The following is a 13379-nucleotide window of genomic DNA, read 5'->3' on the forward strand; positions in this document are numbered from 1 at the left end:
CTCTGCAGCTGCTCTTCTGATTCTGTATTTTATTTTGGTTATTATAATTAAGCCGGCCAAGTAACTATCTGTTTCTTTACTCTTGGCTAAAATAAATCAGCGTGATTGACCGGTCTTTCTTTACGGTTGCCTTTCTTTCAGATTTTTTTCACCTTTATTTCAATAAAGTTAATTTGTGTCTATGTCATGCAGAGTCATACTTCACCTTTGTACATATAACACAAATATATGTGAAGAAGTTCGTCCTTGTCATTTCTTGAATCTTTATTGCAGAAAAGATAAACGCGCAAGCGTGTACACCTCAGTTACACGTAGACTTCATCACACTGTCGATGTTGTGCTGATGGAGTTGGTCATTGGTAGATGAAGACAATGAATTAATGGAAGGATCTCCCCACATAATGAAGCTATCAACCTACTTTCCAAATGGCGGCGATGTAACGTTAAATCTTTTGTTATTTAAGGCAACCAATTCAACTATGTAGCTTACTTAGGCTCTGTTTAGATCCCACCAGTTAAAGTTTAGCTGGCTAGCTAGGAGCAACATTTCAAAATCCCTTATAAAATTCCCACCGGCTAAAGTTTCAAAACTCACTTCATAAAAAAATATCTTAACCAATTAAATTATTCATAGCAAAATCTCTTAGGAGGCACTACTGGAAAATTGAGCATTTGTTCTTAGGCTCAATACCAGTTGCATTTTGAGGGGTTGCCTGTGAAGCCCTTCAGTACCGGTTAGGGCACCAACCGGTACTAATGTAGGGCACATTAGTACCGGTTGAACCCCGGTACTAATGTGCCACCCCCTTTAGTACTGGGTGGGAGCACCAACTGGTACTAGTGTGGACCCTTTAGTACTAGTTGATGCCCCCAACTGGTACTAAATTTTCTCCTATATATCCACCTCCTTCTTCCTCCTGCCCGAGCCATTCACCACAGCTTGAGCTTCACCCTATCCATGGCGCCATAAGGGAGGTGTTGCCGGATTGAAGACCATTTCTTAGAGATTTCACTCATTCAAGTGTTCTAAAGGCCTTGATAGATGGTTAGTATTAAATATATGCTAATTATAAAACTAATTGCACAGATGGAGTCTAATTCGCGAGGTTAGCCACCGCTAGCACGGATGCTTTCTGTGCTGACGGGTGGTTAATTACATCACCCGCCAGCGCATATTGATTATGGGCTGGCGGGTGCTTATACCTCCCACTAGGAATATGTATTTTCCCATTCAATATGTTATTTCCTGTGAGTTATTTATAATTTTTATTTCCCGCCAGTTTTAACCGTCAATTGAAATATGTATCTCTAACCACATAGCAACAACTTGAATAATAAATAGTTCACATTATTAAAAACTGCATCGTACATAATATCTACTTCATATTATTAAAAATTCCAACATTTGGAATAGAGCTATTCTTTGCCACATTAATATTAAAACTACTACGTCCATCTATGAAGATTTGTGCACTCATCCGCCATCAACACGCCATCTTTATCAAAGAATGCTCCATTCTCATAACAAATCTCGCGTAGGATGAATCTCGCCGCATCTGTACAAATGTTGTCGATTTGTTTGTCTTTGATCTTGCTATAATTACTGTTGATGGTAGGCATCTGCAGGTATAAAATAAATGAAGATTAGAATATATTACTATTAGGATGTTAGCACGTGGTAGTGTATAAGAGATTTACGTCTTGCCGCTGCCTCTCCACTATCTACATTGATAACCACATCCTTCCGATCATTCCCATCAGGGCTTTTGAAGCCGGCAACTTGCGCTAGGTTACCAACGGATTCTGTGATCTTCTTTATCTGAGAAACCACTTCTGAGAGGAGAGATGCAATGACAGGAACATGCGACAATTCGGCCTTGAGGCCTTCCGCCGCTCTGATCGCTGCATCAGTCATGTGAGTAGTCATGGCTGGGGATGGCACAGTCGTCGCCCGAATCGCCGCTGAGAGCGCCCGGAGCGCCTTGGCCGAGTGCAAGCACATCTCACCGCATGCTGTTCGAACCTTCGGGCATAGCTCCAAATTCGTTTCAGGATACTGTGAGCAGGAAAAGGATGATGCAACATGGTTTTGTAATCCTTTAATTTTGATCTATGGTGAAATGGCTGGATCTGCAATTACCTTAGCTTTTGTGAGTGTGACGATGTGGGAAGCAAGAGCCTGCATTGATGAAGCGCACTGGCGAGCATCGGCGCCGATGTTCTGGTATTGGTCCCATGGGTACCGGAAGTAGAAGTTGCCATGACCTGGCTCCCACTTGGCAAAAATTGCCTGCGGTTTTGGAAGAATATAAGCCATGCATTATAACATATCGTCCCAGTTTCTGGATACAGGATCGAGCTTTATTGCTGCTTACCAAAGAGTCCTCGGTGGCCTTGCAGTCGAGGACGCTATCGTACACTCGGAGGAACGGTTTGCTTTCCAAATCCTCGCCGGGAGCGTTCTCCCCGAAGCATTCCGACTTCAGTCCTGCACACACAAATACATGATTTAGTTTATCTTTGACATGGGAATCCGGAAAAAAGATTAGGTGAGGATGGTCGGTAAAGTCCCTAAGCGTGGTTCCGTTCAGCATCTGACGCTCACGACAGCGACGCTCACGCTGCGATTGAGCGTCGCAACGGAGCCATGCGTCGTCCCTCCGGGGCGGATCCCTACGGGGCCGTCGATTCGTTGTACATATTCCAAGGATCGAGTGGGACGGATGGTGGTACGTACCCTCAGGGAACTCGGCGAGCTTGTCGAGGTTGTCGGCAGTGAGGTTGTGGAGTTCCTCACCGGCCCAGATCGGGCAGACGAACATGGTGGTGAAGAAGCAGGTGGCGACGCCGACGAAGGTGGTGGAGGAGCGCTGGTACGCGAGGCGGAGGAGCTCCTGCACCCGGTAGCTCGACACCGCCACCAGGCTGAAGGTCAGGATGAAGATGGTCACACCGTGGTCGTAGCGCGCCTTCACCGCCGGGATGAACCGAGTGAACGTCGCCGCCGTCGCTGCGAGAGAGAGAACGAATTAATTAAATTAAAGCACGGACTGATAAGAAGCTAGCCTGCGTGCCTAGACAAGGAATCATCCTGCACGCGTACCTATTAGGAAGACGAAGGTTGCGAGTATGATGGGCTCCCCTTTTCTGCCTCCCAGGTTGGCCACCTTGTGAGCCCCGACGGCGATGAACCCGGCGATCAGCGTCCCCGCCGCCCTGTTCAGGCCTTTGACCAGCGTCTCACCTGCCAACACACACACGCACCCGTTAAAAAGCCATTATTTAAACTATACGGGTGCATGGCGCCACGCGTCACGTTGCACGCGTCTCGTACGTCATCGATCTCTGCAACTAACTGCGATGCACGGGAGCGTACGGCCGGGCTTACCGACGGTGTACTCCATGACGACGGCGACGGTGAGCACGGCCCAGAGGGTGGAGAGCCCCCATTTGTTGAAGATGGGGCGGACGTAGTAGAGCACGGACACCAGCGTGAGCGCCAGCCCGACCTTGAACGAGTGCACCACCTGCCGGGGATCGTCCGTCGCCATCTTGGCCAGCTTCTTGCCGAGCCCGGCGAGGGCTCCCCAGACCTTGCCCAGCACCGAGAGGACCCCCTCCGAGCACCTCACCAGAAACTCGAGGTAGCCGCTGGGCGTCATCGCCTGGTCAACCTTCATGGCAGGCATGGCCTGCCGATCGAGGTAGCTAGCTAGGGCCGTGCGTGCACGAGACTAGCTATTTTTGTGTGAATGTGAATGTGTGTGTGTGTGTGGGGGGACTCGCCAGCTGAGGGGCTGTGTGTTTAACGGGGCTTCCTTTTCCTTTTTTATAGGAAGAGTCTTTCCCCAGGAAAAGCTGCAGGAAGAGTTGCAGCTGCTCATTTTTAACGCGCAGGATTGCGTTTTGACGCGATGGCTTTCTTTTTTTGGCGCATGAAAAGTCAAAACGACAAGTGACCCGCCCGCCTTTCTGGAACAAGATTTGGTGCCTCCAGTGAACGTGCTGAACTTAACTTTGACCAGACCGAATTAAGGCGCCGGCATTGCGTAGCACGGGTAGAACACCTGTACAGTCAGGCAATCCAAAGGAGGAAGTGACAACACTATAATACAGTAGAACGTTGACTCCTGTAAACGAAGTTCAGATCATTAAGTAACACCTTTATGTTTCATGAAGGTTCGTTTCGAGAATTCAAGAATGGTGTCTACCTGATTCTAGACTTGTGGAATTATGCAGGATCTCAAAGGTGGTGAGCTTGCCGCTTTGCTTGTCCAATGTGCCACAGCAGGGACCTGTAGTCTCATCCTGACGATATGATGAATTCTGATGAGGTTCTTGCTGTGAGTTGAAGGAAGCAGATCATCCTAGATGCGTACAAATAACTACATTAATCAAATAAATTAGCATATGAATAAAAATCACCACTTGTTAGATGCTACACACCCATGTCAAATACAACTAAGAAACAACAAGTTCCATTGTTCCAATTTTGATTGCAATTCGCTCTTGCATCCCAGCTCCCAACCCATCGATGCCTTTTGCGTTTGCTAAAGTTAGGCTAGGAACCACCGGTCAACGAGGAAGTGGTAGCCCCAGCAGACGAGCCACATGTCCGTCGGTGTCGAGCAACTCCTAGTCTGGACACTGGGACACGAGCACCGGATACCGGATCTGCACCACAGAGGTATCAGGAACCGCCACCGTGAATGTCCACGGACTACAGGAAGTGGAGTGCACCGGAGAGGTCCTTCTTCCCGATCGCGGCCTTGAACTCGCGCTAGCCTACCGGAGGCCGCAACGGACTACGTATCCAGCAGCGTCACGACTTAGAAGGAGAGCAGGACGGTGCTAAGCCGACTCAAAGAGTCGAGCCGTAGGAGACTAGAGAAACTTCCAAGCACATATTTTATGTTTGGGAGAGCCGAGCTGATAATGCATGCTAATTCTCATTGTATCCCGTGGGAGTCCACGCGGCGCACATCTAAGCAAGGGCTGCACGAAGGGTGGTTTGCAGCCCTCCTGCGCGGAATTTTTTTCCGTCTTTCTGGCCTCCTGTGTCCTTTCACGGTGACCAGTACGTTCTGCCGTCTCGACCTTAGTGAGCTCCTTACGCATAATTAAAGATAAAAAATAAAAAAAATCTCAGTTTTGGCTTGAAACGTCGACTGACGAGCACGGGTGATTGCCTGGTAGTCTGCATAGGTTCATTCATTGGAAAGAAATCGAGCCCTCGTAATTTCAGGAGACTAGATCAGGAGAATCGTTTTCTGACATAACAAGACGAGGAGAGGAGGTCGAGTTCGTCCTTGCTGAATGCTGAAACGCCACTGCCATCCGCTGAGCCTCTGCTCTCACCCGCCGATCGTGCGCCAGCCGCAACCCGCAGCCACGCGGAGGGGAGAGAGGTTGGTAATTGCCGTAATATTCGGCTGAGATTCCCCAGCTGCTGAGCTGTCTCCACCGGGCTGACCAGCAGCTGCCTTCATATATACCGCGCGGCCGCAGCGCCATTCCCCCCACACCACCACGGCAGCGCACGGCACACCTCCCAAACACAGCAGAGCCGGATCGATCCGGCGGCCCTCTTGCCAGTGCGCGGCGGCGGCGGCTAGTTCTCGGCGGGCGCCATGTCGCGTGGGGGCGACAACCTGCAGGCAGGGGCGGATCCACAGCGGTGAAAGGCGGCGGAGCCGCGGCGTAGGTAGAGCAGGAATAGCCGAATAGGACCAGAGCACGGCGACGAAGGAAACTTGTGGCCTGATGGGCCATAACGTGAACCCTTCGAACTGCTCGAAGTTGAACAGGGCCCAGCTATACGCCGGGTATACCCCGAGCCGCCACGACTCCTCGTCTCCTACTCTCCTACGCCGCCGCACCAGGCCAACCGGCCGGCGCGTGGGAGTCGGCGACTAGAAGCTCACGCGCGGAGCTCCGCCGCCTGTCGCAGGACTTCTCGGACAAGACCACAGCCGATTTCGTCTTCCACGAGGAGATCTTCTGAACGTACACAAGAAGGTTTAAGGTTTAAGATTAATCTATCTTATTTTTCTTATTTGAAAAAACTTATACTCTTAAATATTATTTATTTATTTATATATGAGTATTTTTTTATTTAAGTTCGTGAGGTTCAATCCATCAACATTCTTAAATTCATATTTTGTGAGGCTGTGATTTGTAAGTTTTCTATCCAAAAGTTTAAAACATGATTCTATCATTACATGTTTATTTTGCTATATTGTTTAATTAGTTGTCGTACTTACATTACATAGATATTATTTTTTCAGAACAGTTGGATTATGAAGAGAGGTGAAAATATTGCATTTCTTTTCCAGAAACACGTAGCAAAGAAGACAACTGCAGCTGCTGCTTCAAACACTATCCCGAAGTAATATTGTAAATTTCTTTTATGCTATATTTCGAACTATTTGTATTTCATTTGAACTATTTATATGTGTTTATACCTTAATCTTTAAATTTAAAACTTATCATGTTATTTAGTGCATTTAGTGCATGTGGTTTATCGAATTAGAATATGGTTTTACTAAATTGTAAATGATTTTATCGAATTGCATAATTTTTTTTTCGATATATATCCTATGGTAAAATCCTAAATATGCCGCTGCGTGCAGGTGCTGAGCGCGCTGGACGCGGCCAAGACGCAGCGGTACCACTTCACGGCCATCATCGTCGCCGGCATGGGCTTCTTCACCGACGCCTACGACCTCTTCTGCATCTCCCTCGTCACCAAGCTGCTCGGCCGCATCTACTACACCGACACCACCAAGCCCGACCCGGGCTCGCTGCCGCCCGACGTCGCCTTCTGCGGCACACTGGCGGGCCAGCTCTTCTTCGGCTGGCTCGGCGACAAGCTCGGCCACAAGAGCGGGATGACGCTCATGCCCATGGTGCTCTGCTCCATCGCGTCCGGGCTCTCGTTCGGCCACACCCCCACGGGGGTCATGGCCACGCTCTGCTTCTTCCGGTTCTGGCTCGGCTTCGGAATCGGCGGCGACTACCCGCTCTCGGCGACCATCATGTCCGAGTACACCAACAAGCGCACCCACTGCGCACCCGCGGCGCCTTCATCGCGGCCGTCTTCGCCATGCAGGGGTTCGGCATCCTCGCCGGCGGCATCGTCACGCTCATCATCTCCGCGTCGTTCCGCGCCGGGTACCCTGCCCCGGCGTACCAGGCCAACGCCGCCGCCTCCACCGTGCCGCAGGCCGACTTCGTGTGGCGCATCATCCTCATGCTCGGCGCCGCGCCGGCCCTGCTCACCTACTACTGGCGGATGAAGATGCCCGAGACGGCGCGCTACACCGCGCTCGTCGCCAAGAACGCTAAGCAGGCCGCCGCCGACATGTCCAAGGTTCTCCAGACGGAGATCGTCGACGAGCAGGAGAAGCTCGACACGATGGTCACCTCCACGGGCAACAGCTTCGGCCTCTTCTCCATGGAGTTCGCGCGCCGCCACGGGCTGCACCTCCTCGGCACCGCCAGCACGTAGTTCCTGCTCGACATCGCCTTCTACAGTCAGAACCTGTTCCAGAAGGACATCTTCACCAGCATCAACTGGATCCCCAAGGCCCGCACCATGAGCGCACTCGAGGAGGTGTTCCGAATCTCCCGCGCCCAGACGCTCATCGCGCTCTGCGGCACCGTCCCGGGATACTGGTTCACCGTCGCCCTCATCGACGTCGTCGGACGCTTCGCCGTCCAGCTGCTGGGGTTCTTCATGATGACCGTCTTCATGCTCGGCCTCGCCGTGCCGTACCACCACTGGACGACGCCGGGCAACCACATCGGCTTCGTCGTCATGTACGCCTTCACCTTCTTCTTCGCCAACTTCGGGCCGGCCCAACAGCACGACCTTTATCGTGCCCGCCGAGATCTTCCCGGCGCGGCTGCGGTCGACGTGCCACGGCATCTCCGCCGCCGCGGGGAAGGCCGGCGCCATCATCGGGGCGTTCGGGTTCCTGTACGCGGCGCAGAACCAGGACAAGAGCAAGGCGGACCACGGGTACCCCGCGGGCATCGGCGTCCGCAGCTCGCTCTTCGTGCTCGAAGGGGTCAACATGCTCGGCTTCCTACTGACGTTCCTCGTGCCGGAGTCCGAGGGGAAGTCGCTCGAGGAGATGTCCGGCGAGGCCGACGACGGCGAGGAGGAGGCCGTCGGCGGCCGTGCGGAGCGGCCGTCCGAGACCCAGATGGTGTAGTATGACGTGGTGACTGGTGATACGTGTAGGCCGGTTCACTTGTTTTCGTTTTCCCATGTAGGAAGTCAGAGATGCTGTTTCACATGTGCATCTGTTATTTTTATCTCTATATAAAATATAAAAGAGAGCAAAAGAACAGAAGCAAATGTCAAAATCAGAGGTATCAGGTATCTATTGCACTTTGTGTTTTCTGCACAACAAATTTGGCACAATTGTTTGTTTCACATGTGCAAATACATCTGTTAGTTGTTAGAACAGCAAGAACAATGGTGCTTACAGGAGCATAAGAATCTGGAAAAAGGCTTGACATAGGAAGTGATCTTACAAATTTGCAACTTGAAACAGTATAGTTAATACCTGGCCAGCTATGAAAAGATTTTGCTAATTTTTGCACATCTAACTTCTCACGGAAGTTGAGGTGTCGTCCAAAATCAATAATCATCTAGGATATATATATTATGAGAAGAACATACCCAAAATTGTATGTCTAGATAATGCTTTGATTTTTTTCACCATTTGGATGTCATCTAACATGAATTTGCCAATGACCAAATTAAAACAATCATGGTCCATGGCAGATCTTCCTTTAAAATTTCTTGCAGTTTCTTCATAGTCAAGCTAATGGGATATGACTTGGAGTTTCATACCCATACTTTTCTGTCAATCAATCATTAAGAAAATGATATACTTTCGTATTTTACCATTGATAAAAACACTTTCTGCAGTAATTAAATTTAAGTTGCTTACTCCAAGGTCTTTGCACAAGTAATTGATTTGATGTAGTCGCAAAGACCACAAATTAACTCATTTGCACTCATCTCAGATAGAACTGATATTAGTGATTTGTATTTCGTTTCCTCTGATAATGGTTCTGATGCTTTGGGTTCCTTTTGACCATCTAGACTTCCCATCTTTCCCAACTTTTATAATTTCCTTTTTTTCCATAGGTTCTCTTATGTCAAAGTATCTGTTGGCGCTAGAAATCGGTCAACAGAATCCCAGCGACCGACACACGACCCGGGAGAATCTGCTTAACTCCTGTTCGGGTGAATGCCCTGGTGCAGTTCGCGCGGCGTGCCAGCCAATCTGACCTGTTGATTGGCAAGGAAGAACACGTGTCAAATTCAGAAACCACGATCGGCTAAATTTCCGATCGAGAGAGTTTATCGGCGAATCGGCCGATTTACTGTGATAATGAAATCGGCTATAATACAGCGCGATCCCTGTAGCCTTGTAAACAGAAAAATACTAAAGTAATCGGTACAAAGCTTATGAAAACAGCACTAGGAAAGGATCTAATCGGCAATAAATAGATTTAACGACAGAAAATAATAAAAGCCGATACTACCGATTCCTAGCGGGATAACTGGTGATAAAAACTAGGAAAACAGGTAAAAACCTATGAATCTAGTTGATATCGATAACTGATGAATAAATCTAAACGAAGCAACAGCGATGCGTCGGAAGTTAAAGCTTAGATATTACTCGATAAGCGGAACTTACAGAATCGGCCGGAGATCAAGATGATGCAGCCCTGCCAACCCGCACGAACTCGTGAGAAGAAAAAAGTGATGGCGAAGTCGCCTGCTCGAAAGTAAGTACGAAGAAGAAAGTAACTTGTTGTATTGATTGATTGTTCTTTACAGATTTACAAAGGTAGCTATTTATAGCCCCGTACAGATAACTTCTTAACCGACTAGAACTCTATCTCTAATTCAAACAGAAAACAAATATCTACAAGCACAACCCGTACTAAACTAGTTACCCCACGCTTCGTGGGCTGACCTCTACCTTATCCTTCCATCTTCTCAAGCCCATACAGGCCCAACTAGTCCGTCTTCTTGATCGGCCGATTTCTTATTGGCAAAGGATTGCCGATTGGGAATTCGGCGCATTCACCCTGAAGCGAAGTAAAAGCTGCCGGCCGATTCCGCATTATAGCACCATTTGACCGATTCCCAACTGTACTTCTTCGACTTCTTTTCTCCTTGGCGCCGATTCTACTGATGACGAAATCCGGCGTCAACACATGCCCCCCAGTTTCGGAGTAAAACACAGTCTTTTACTTCGAAATTCTTTATAACCTCCCCTCCGAAACGGCCGCAGTGAAAATATCCTTCCGTTTCGCGGTCTCCCGGCTGATCATTGCGATTTTTTGAAATGGGCGCCCACGACAGCCACTACCCCGAAAAACTCGAAGCGCCGGCGCGGTGAAAATTCCGTCTTTACCCTCTCTTCAGGCATCCTATAAATAGCGTTTCACCGCAGCTCATCTTCAAGCTCACGTCTCTTTTTCCAACGCGCGCGCATCCTTCTTCCTTAACTCTCCCTTGCCATCGAAGTTTTCTAGTTCCAGTTCCTGCACTTCCTCCCCCTTTCCTCCGATGGCGACTCCTTCCGGCAGCTCACCCGCACACAATGAACCAGAGCTGGTGCCTCCGGTGGTGGTAGCGACGGCCGTCACTTCATCCGCAGATGAAAGAGCTTCATCAGAAATCCCAATGGCGGTCCCCATCACGGCCCCGTCATCCACATCTGCATCGGCGATCACACCGATTACTCAGAATTTTATACCGGAGGTAAATACCGAATCTTTCCCCTATCGGCAACGTATTTATCTTAGATCTACTCCTTATATTCTTATGCCCCTTTTCCTTTTTTAGGCGGTTAGACATTGAATTACTATTCATCTCACGGGTAGTCCTGGCCTTGTTTGCCTTGGTCCCATGGGAGACCCAGATCCGGCAGACCTCATAAACTTGGAAACTGACCGGATACCTTTCAAACGATCCGATATGAACTTAGATCAATGGGCCAGCACTTTCAGATCTTGGCCAAATGAAACCCCAGGTTGGAGAGAATGGTACCAACGGGTGGCCGCGTCAAGGAGCGTCTCGTGGGACGAACTCAAAATCGGCCAATGTATCAACCTCTCCCTGTCTCAAATGGAGAAAAACGAGCCGTTAGTGATGGCGGCTTCCTATTTTTGGTCTGACGCACTTAATGCGTTCTTATTTGGACACGGTCCTATGACCCCCACTCTGGCCGATGTGGTCCTCTTGACCGGCCTGGACATATCTTCCCCTGACACACCTTTCCACCTTTTGACCGCAACGTCGCATCGGCTGGACACAAGGGGAATCGGCGGCTGGAAGGGCTTTATCAGTAGCAACAAGAAGACCAGTACTGTTGAGAACAGGGAACACACCGCTTTCCTGACGATGTGGCTAGAAAAACACCTTTTCTGTGGAAGAGCCGCCGGCCCGACAACCAACACCCAATCCTTAGCTGAAGCACTGTCTAGAGGAAACCATATTCCTCTCGGGAAACATCTTCTGGGCGCCGTGTACCATATGCTCCATCAAATCGGCACAAAACTTTCCAAGGGAGAACCAATCGGCAACCCAGGTGGGCCTTGGTGGTTTGTCAATCTATGGTTGAACCTTTACATGAACAGAATCACCTGGCAGCCAGTGGACCATATGATGTTCCCCCACATCGAATCGGCGGAGGACCCTACCGAGCGTCGCCGATGCATGTCTTATGGCGAAGCAGCGTCAGCTTTTCCAGGTTGCGCGTACTCCGCTACAAAGGTGGCCGAGTACTTTCGGTGCTTTTATAATGGATTTAATGAGGATGCAACCATCTGGTTTCCATACCAGCGAGACATTCCAGTCTTCGAGCTCCCCTCCTGCTTCGATTCAACTTCTGGCCGGTTTGATGAAGATCTTTATGAAGAACTGATCAAACCAGGACTCTTACCGGCTAACTTCTTTTCGGGGAAAGATGCCCCTACATACGAATTCTACAACCCGTCTACTGCCGCACGACAATTCGGCATGGGTCAATTGCCGATACGGGTGTATTTTGCTGGCCGAATCAAGTTCAGAGATGTGCTTACAACTGGCCTGGATTACTGTCGGCTGCGAGACCGAATTCCGGACTCCAGCACGATTAATCTGAATGACTGGCTATTATATCCATTTGCCGTCCAGCCGTTCAAACTTTGGTGGGCCGAATGGAAGCAGTTTCTATTCTGCAATTCAACATCAGCATACTGCAATCTTCTGGACCCGACTAACATTGACCCAAACGCCGAGGTACTTCTCATAGCCGATTTTTATCCCTTTTTATTCCTCTTAACATAATCGAGTACTAATGATTTTATTATTTTAGGCCGAGAATCGGACCCCTCCAACACACAGCCGCAGCGGACGACTAATAGAGAGTTATCCATACACTATTTATCCCCTTATCGGCTATGACGCTCCGTCTGTCGACGTGATTGTGGGCCGATCGAAACAAGTTCATAAAAGGACCACTAAGAAGACCAGTCGTCAAGTCCGGGCTCGTACGGGATCAGCGGATCCTCCTGTGCGCGTATCGGCAGAAATTTCGACCGCACCACCTTCCCAGGTCATTCAAGGTGCCGATACTCAAACCATGACGCAAGCTGGGGCGGCCGCCGCATCGTTGTTGTTGGAGGCCATACAGGTAAACCTGAGTTGCACCGCCTCCGGTTATTATTTTGATATTAACTTTTCTTTAACCTTAAACCGCACAGAGCATCCCTACGGAAATACCACAATCGGTAGCAGCCCCTCCAGCTATTGACGCGCCCCCACTTCCTTGCGTTGAGGTATAGAACTTTTTGTACCGATTTCCTTTGGGTATTTACGTAATGTATTTATTCAAACCTCTGACATAGGCCATTGGCACATCAATCGCTCTTCGACCGCCGATTTCTTTTCAGGGGGCTGGTCCAAGCACTGCGCCGATTATCGTGGAGTCTTCTTCGTCCGATGAACCCGTGGCGCAGGCCCCCGAGCAAGGCATGACGGCTTCACAAGTGCAACATGAGGAGATTCGCTTCAAAATGGTAAGTTTCTGTTTCGGCTTCTATCTTAGCCGATTTGTTCTTACTTACAGCTGGTTTATTTCTTTTCTTTATTATCTCCAGGAACAGGACACCCCCGACAACAGCCTCTTTTCTTTTGCGGTCGCCCTCTCTGACGACGAGGAGGTTGCTTCTCGCCAAGTCGCCTTTAGTTCCGTTCCTGATGACGTCCGAGCCAAACTTTCCAGCATCCGATCCCTCCTTCAAGGGGACATCGGCCGACTAGTAGAAGACGCTTCACCGATTCGGCAGCTTTTCAATGA

At 49.4% G+C, this 13379-nt stretch overlaps 1 protein-coding gene and 1 pseudogene across 1 annotated transcript; one reads left to right on the forward strand and one right to left on the reverse strand.

The window, feature by feature from the left end:
- Positions 1–1364: 1364 nt before the first annotated feature.
- Positions 1365–3782, reverse strand: LOC117861514 (aluminum-activated malate transporter 1). The gene is made up of 7 exons (XM_034745085.2): positions 3389–3782; positions 3104–3244; positions 2738–3010; positions 2376–2488; positions 2141–2290; positions 1699–2056; positions 1365–1620 (listed from the first exon to the last, which is right to left on the reverse strand). Exons 1-7 carry the CDS (start codon positions 3687–3689, stop codon positions 1601–1603), a joined length of 1356 nt encoding a protein of 451 aa, XP_034600976.1. The 5' UTR covers positions 3690–3782; the 3' UTR covers positions 1365–1600.
- Positions 3783–5297: 1515 nt separating this feature from the next.
- Positions 5298–8219, forward strand: LOC117861290 (probable inorganic phosphate transporter 1-8; annotated as a pseudogene).
- Positions 8220–13379: the final 5160 nt, after the last annotated feature.

Source organism: Setaria viridis, chromosome 6 (genome assembly GCF_005286985.2).
Source record: "Setaria viridis chromosome 6, Setaria_viridis_v4.0, whole genome shotgun sequence".
NCBI lineage: Eukaryota > Viridiplantae > Streptophyta > Magnoliopsida > Poales > Poaceae > Setaria > Setaria viridis.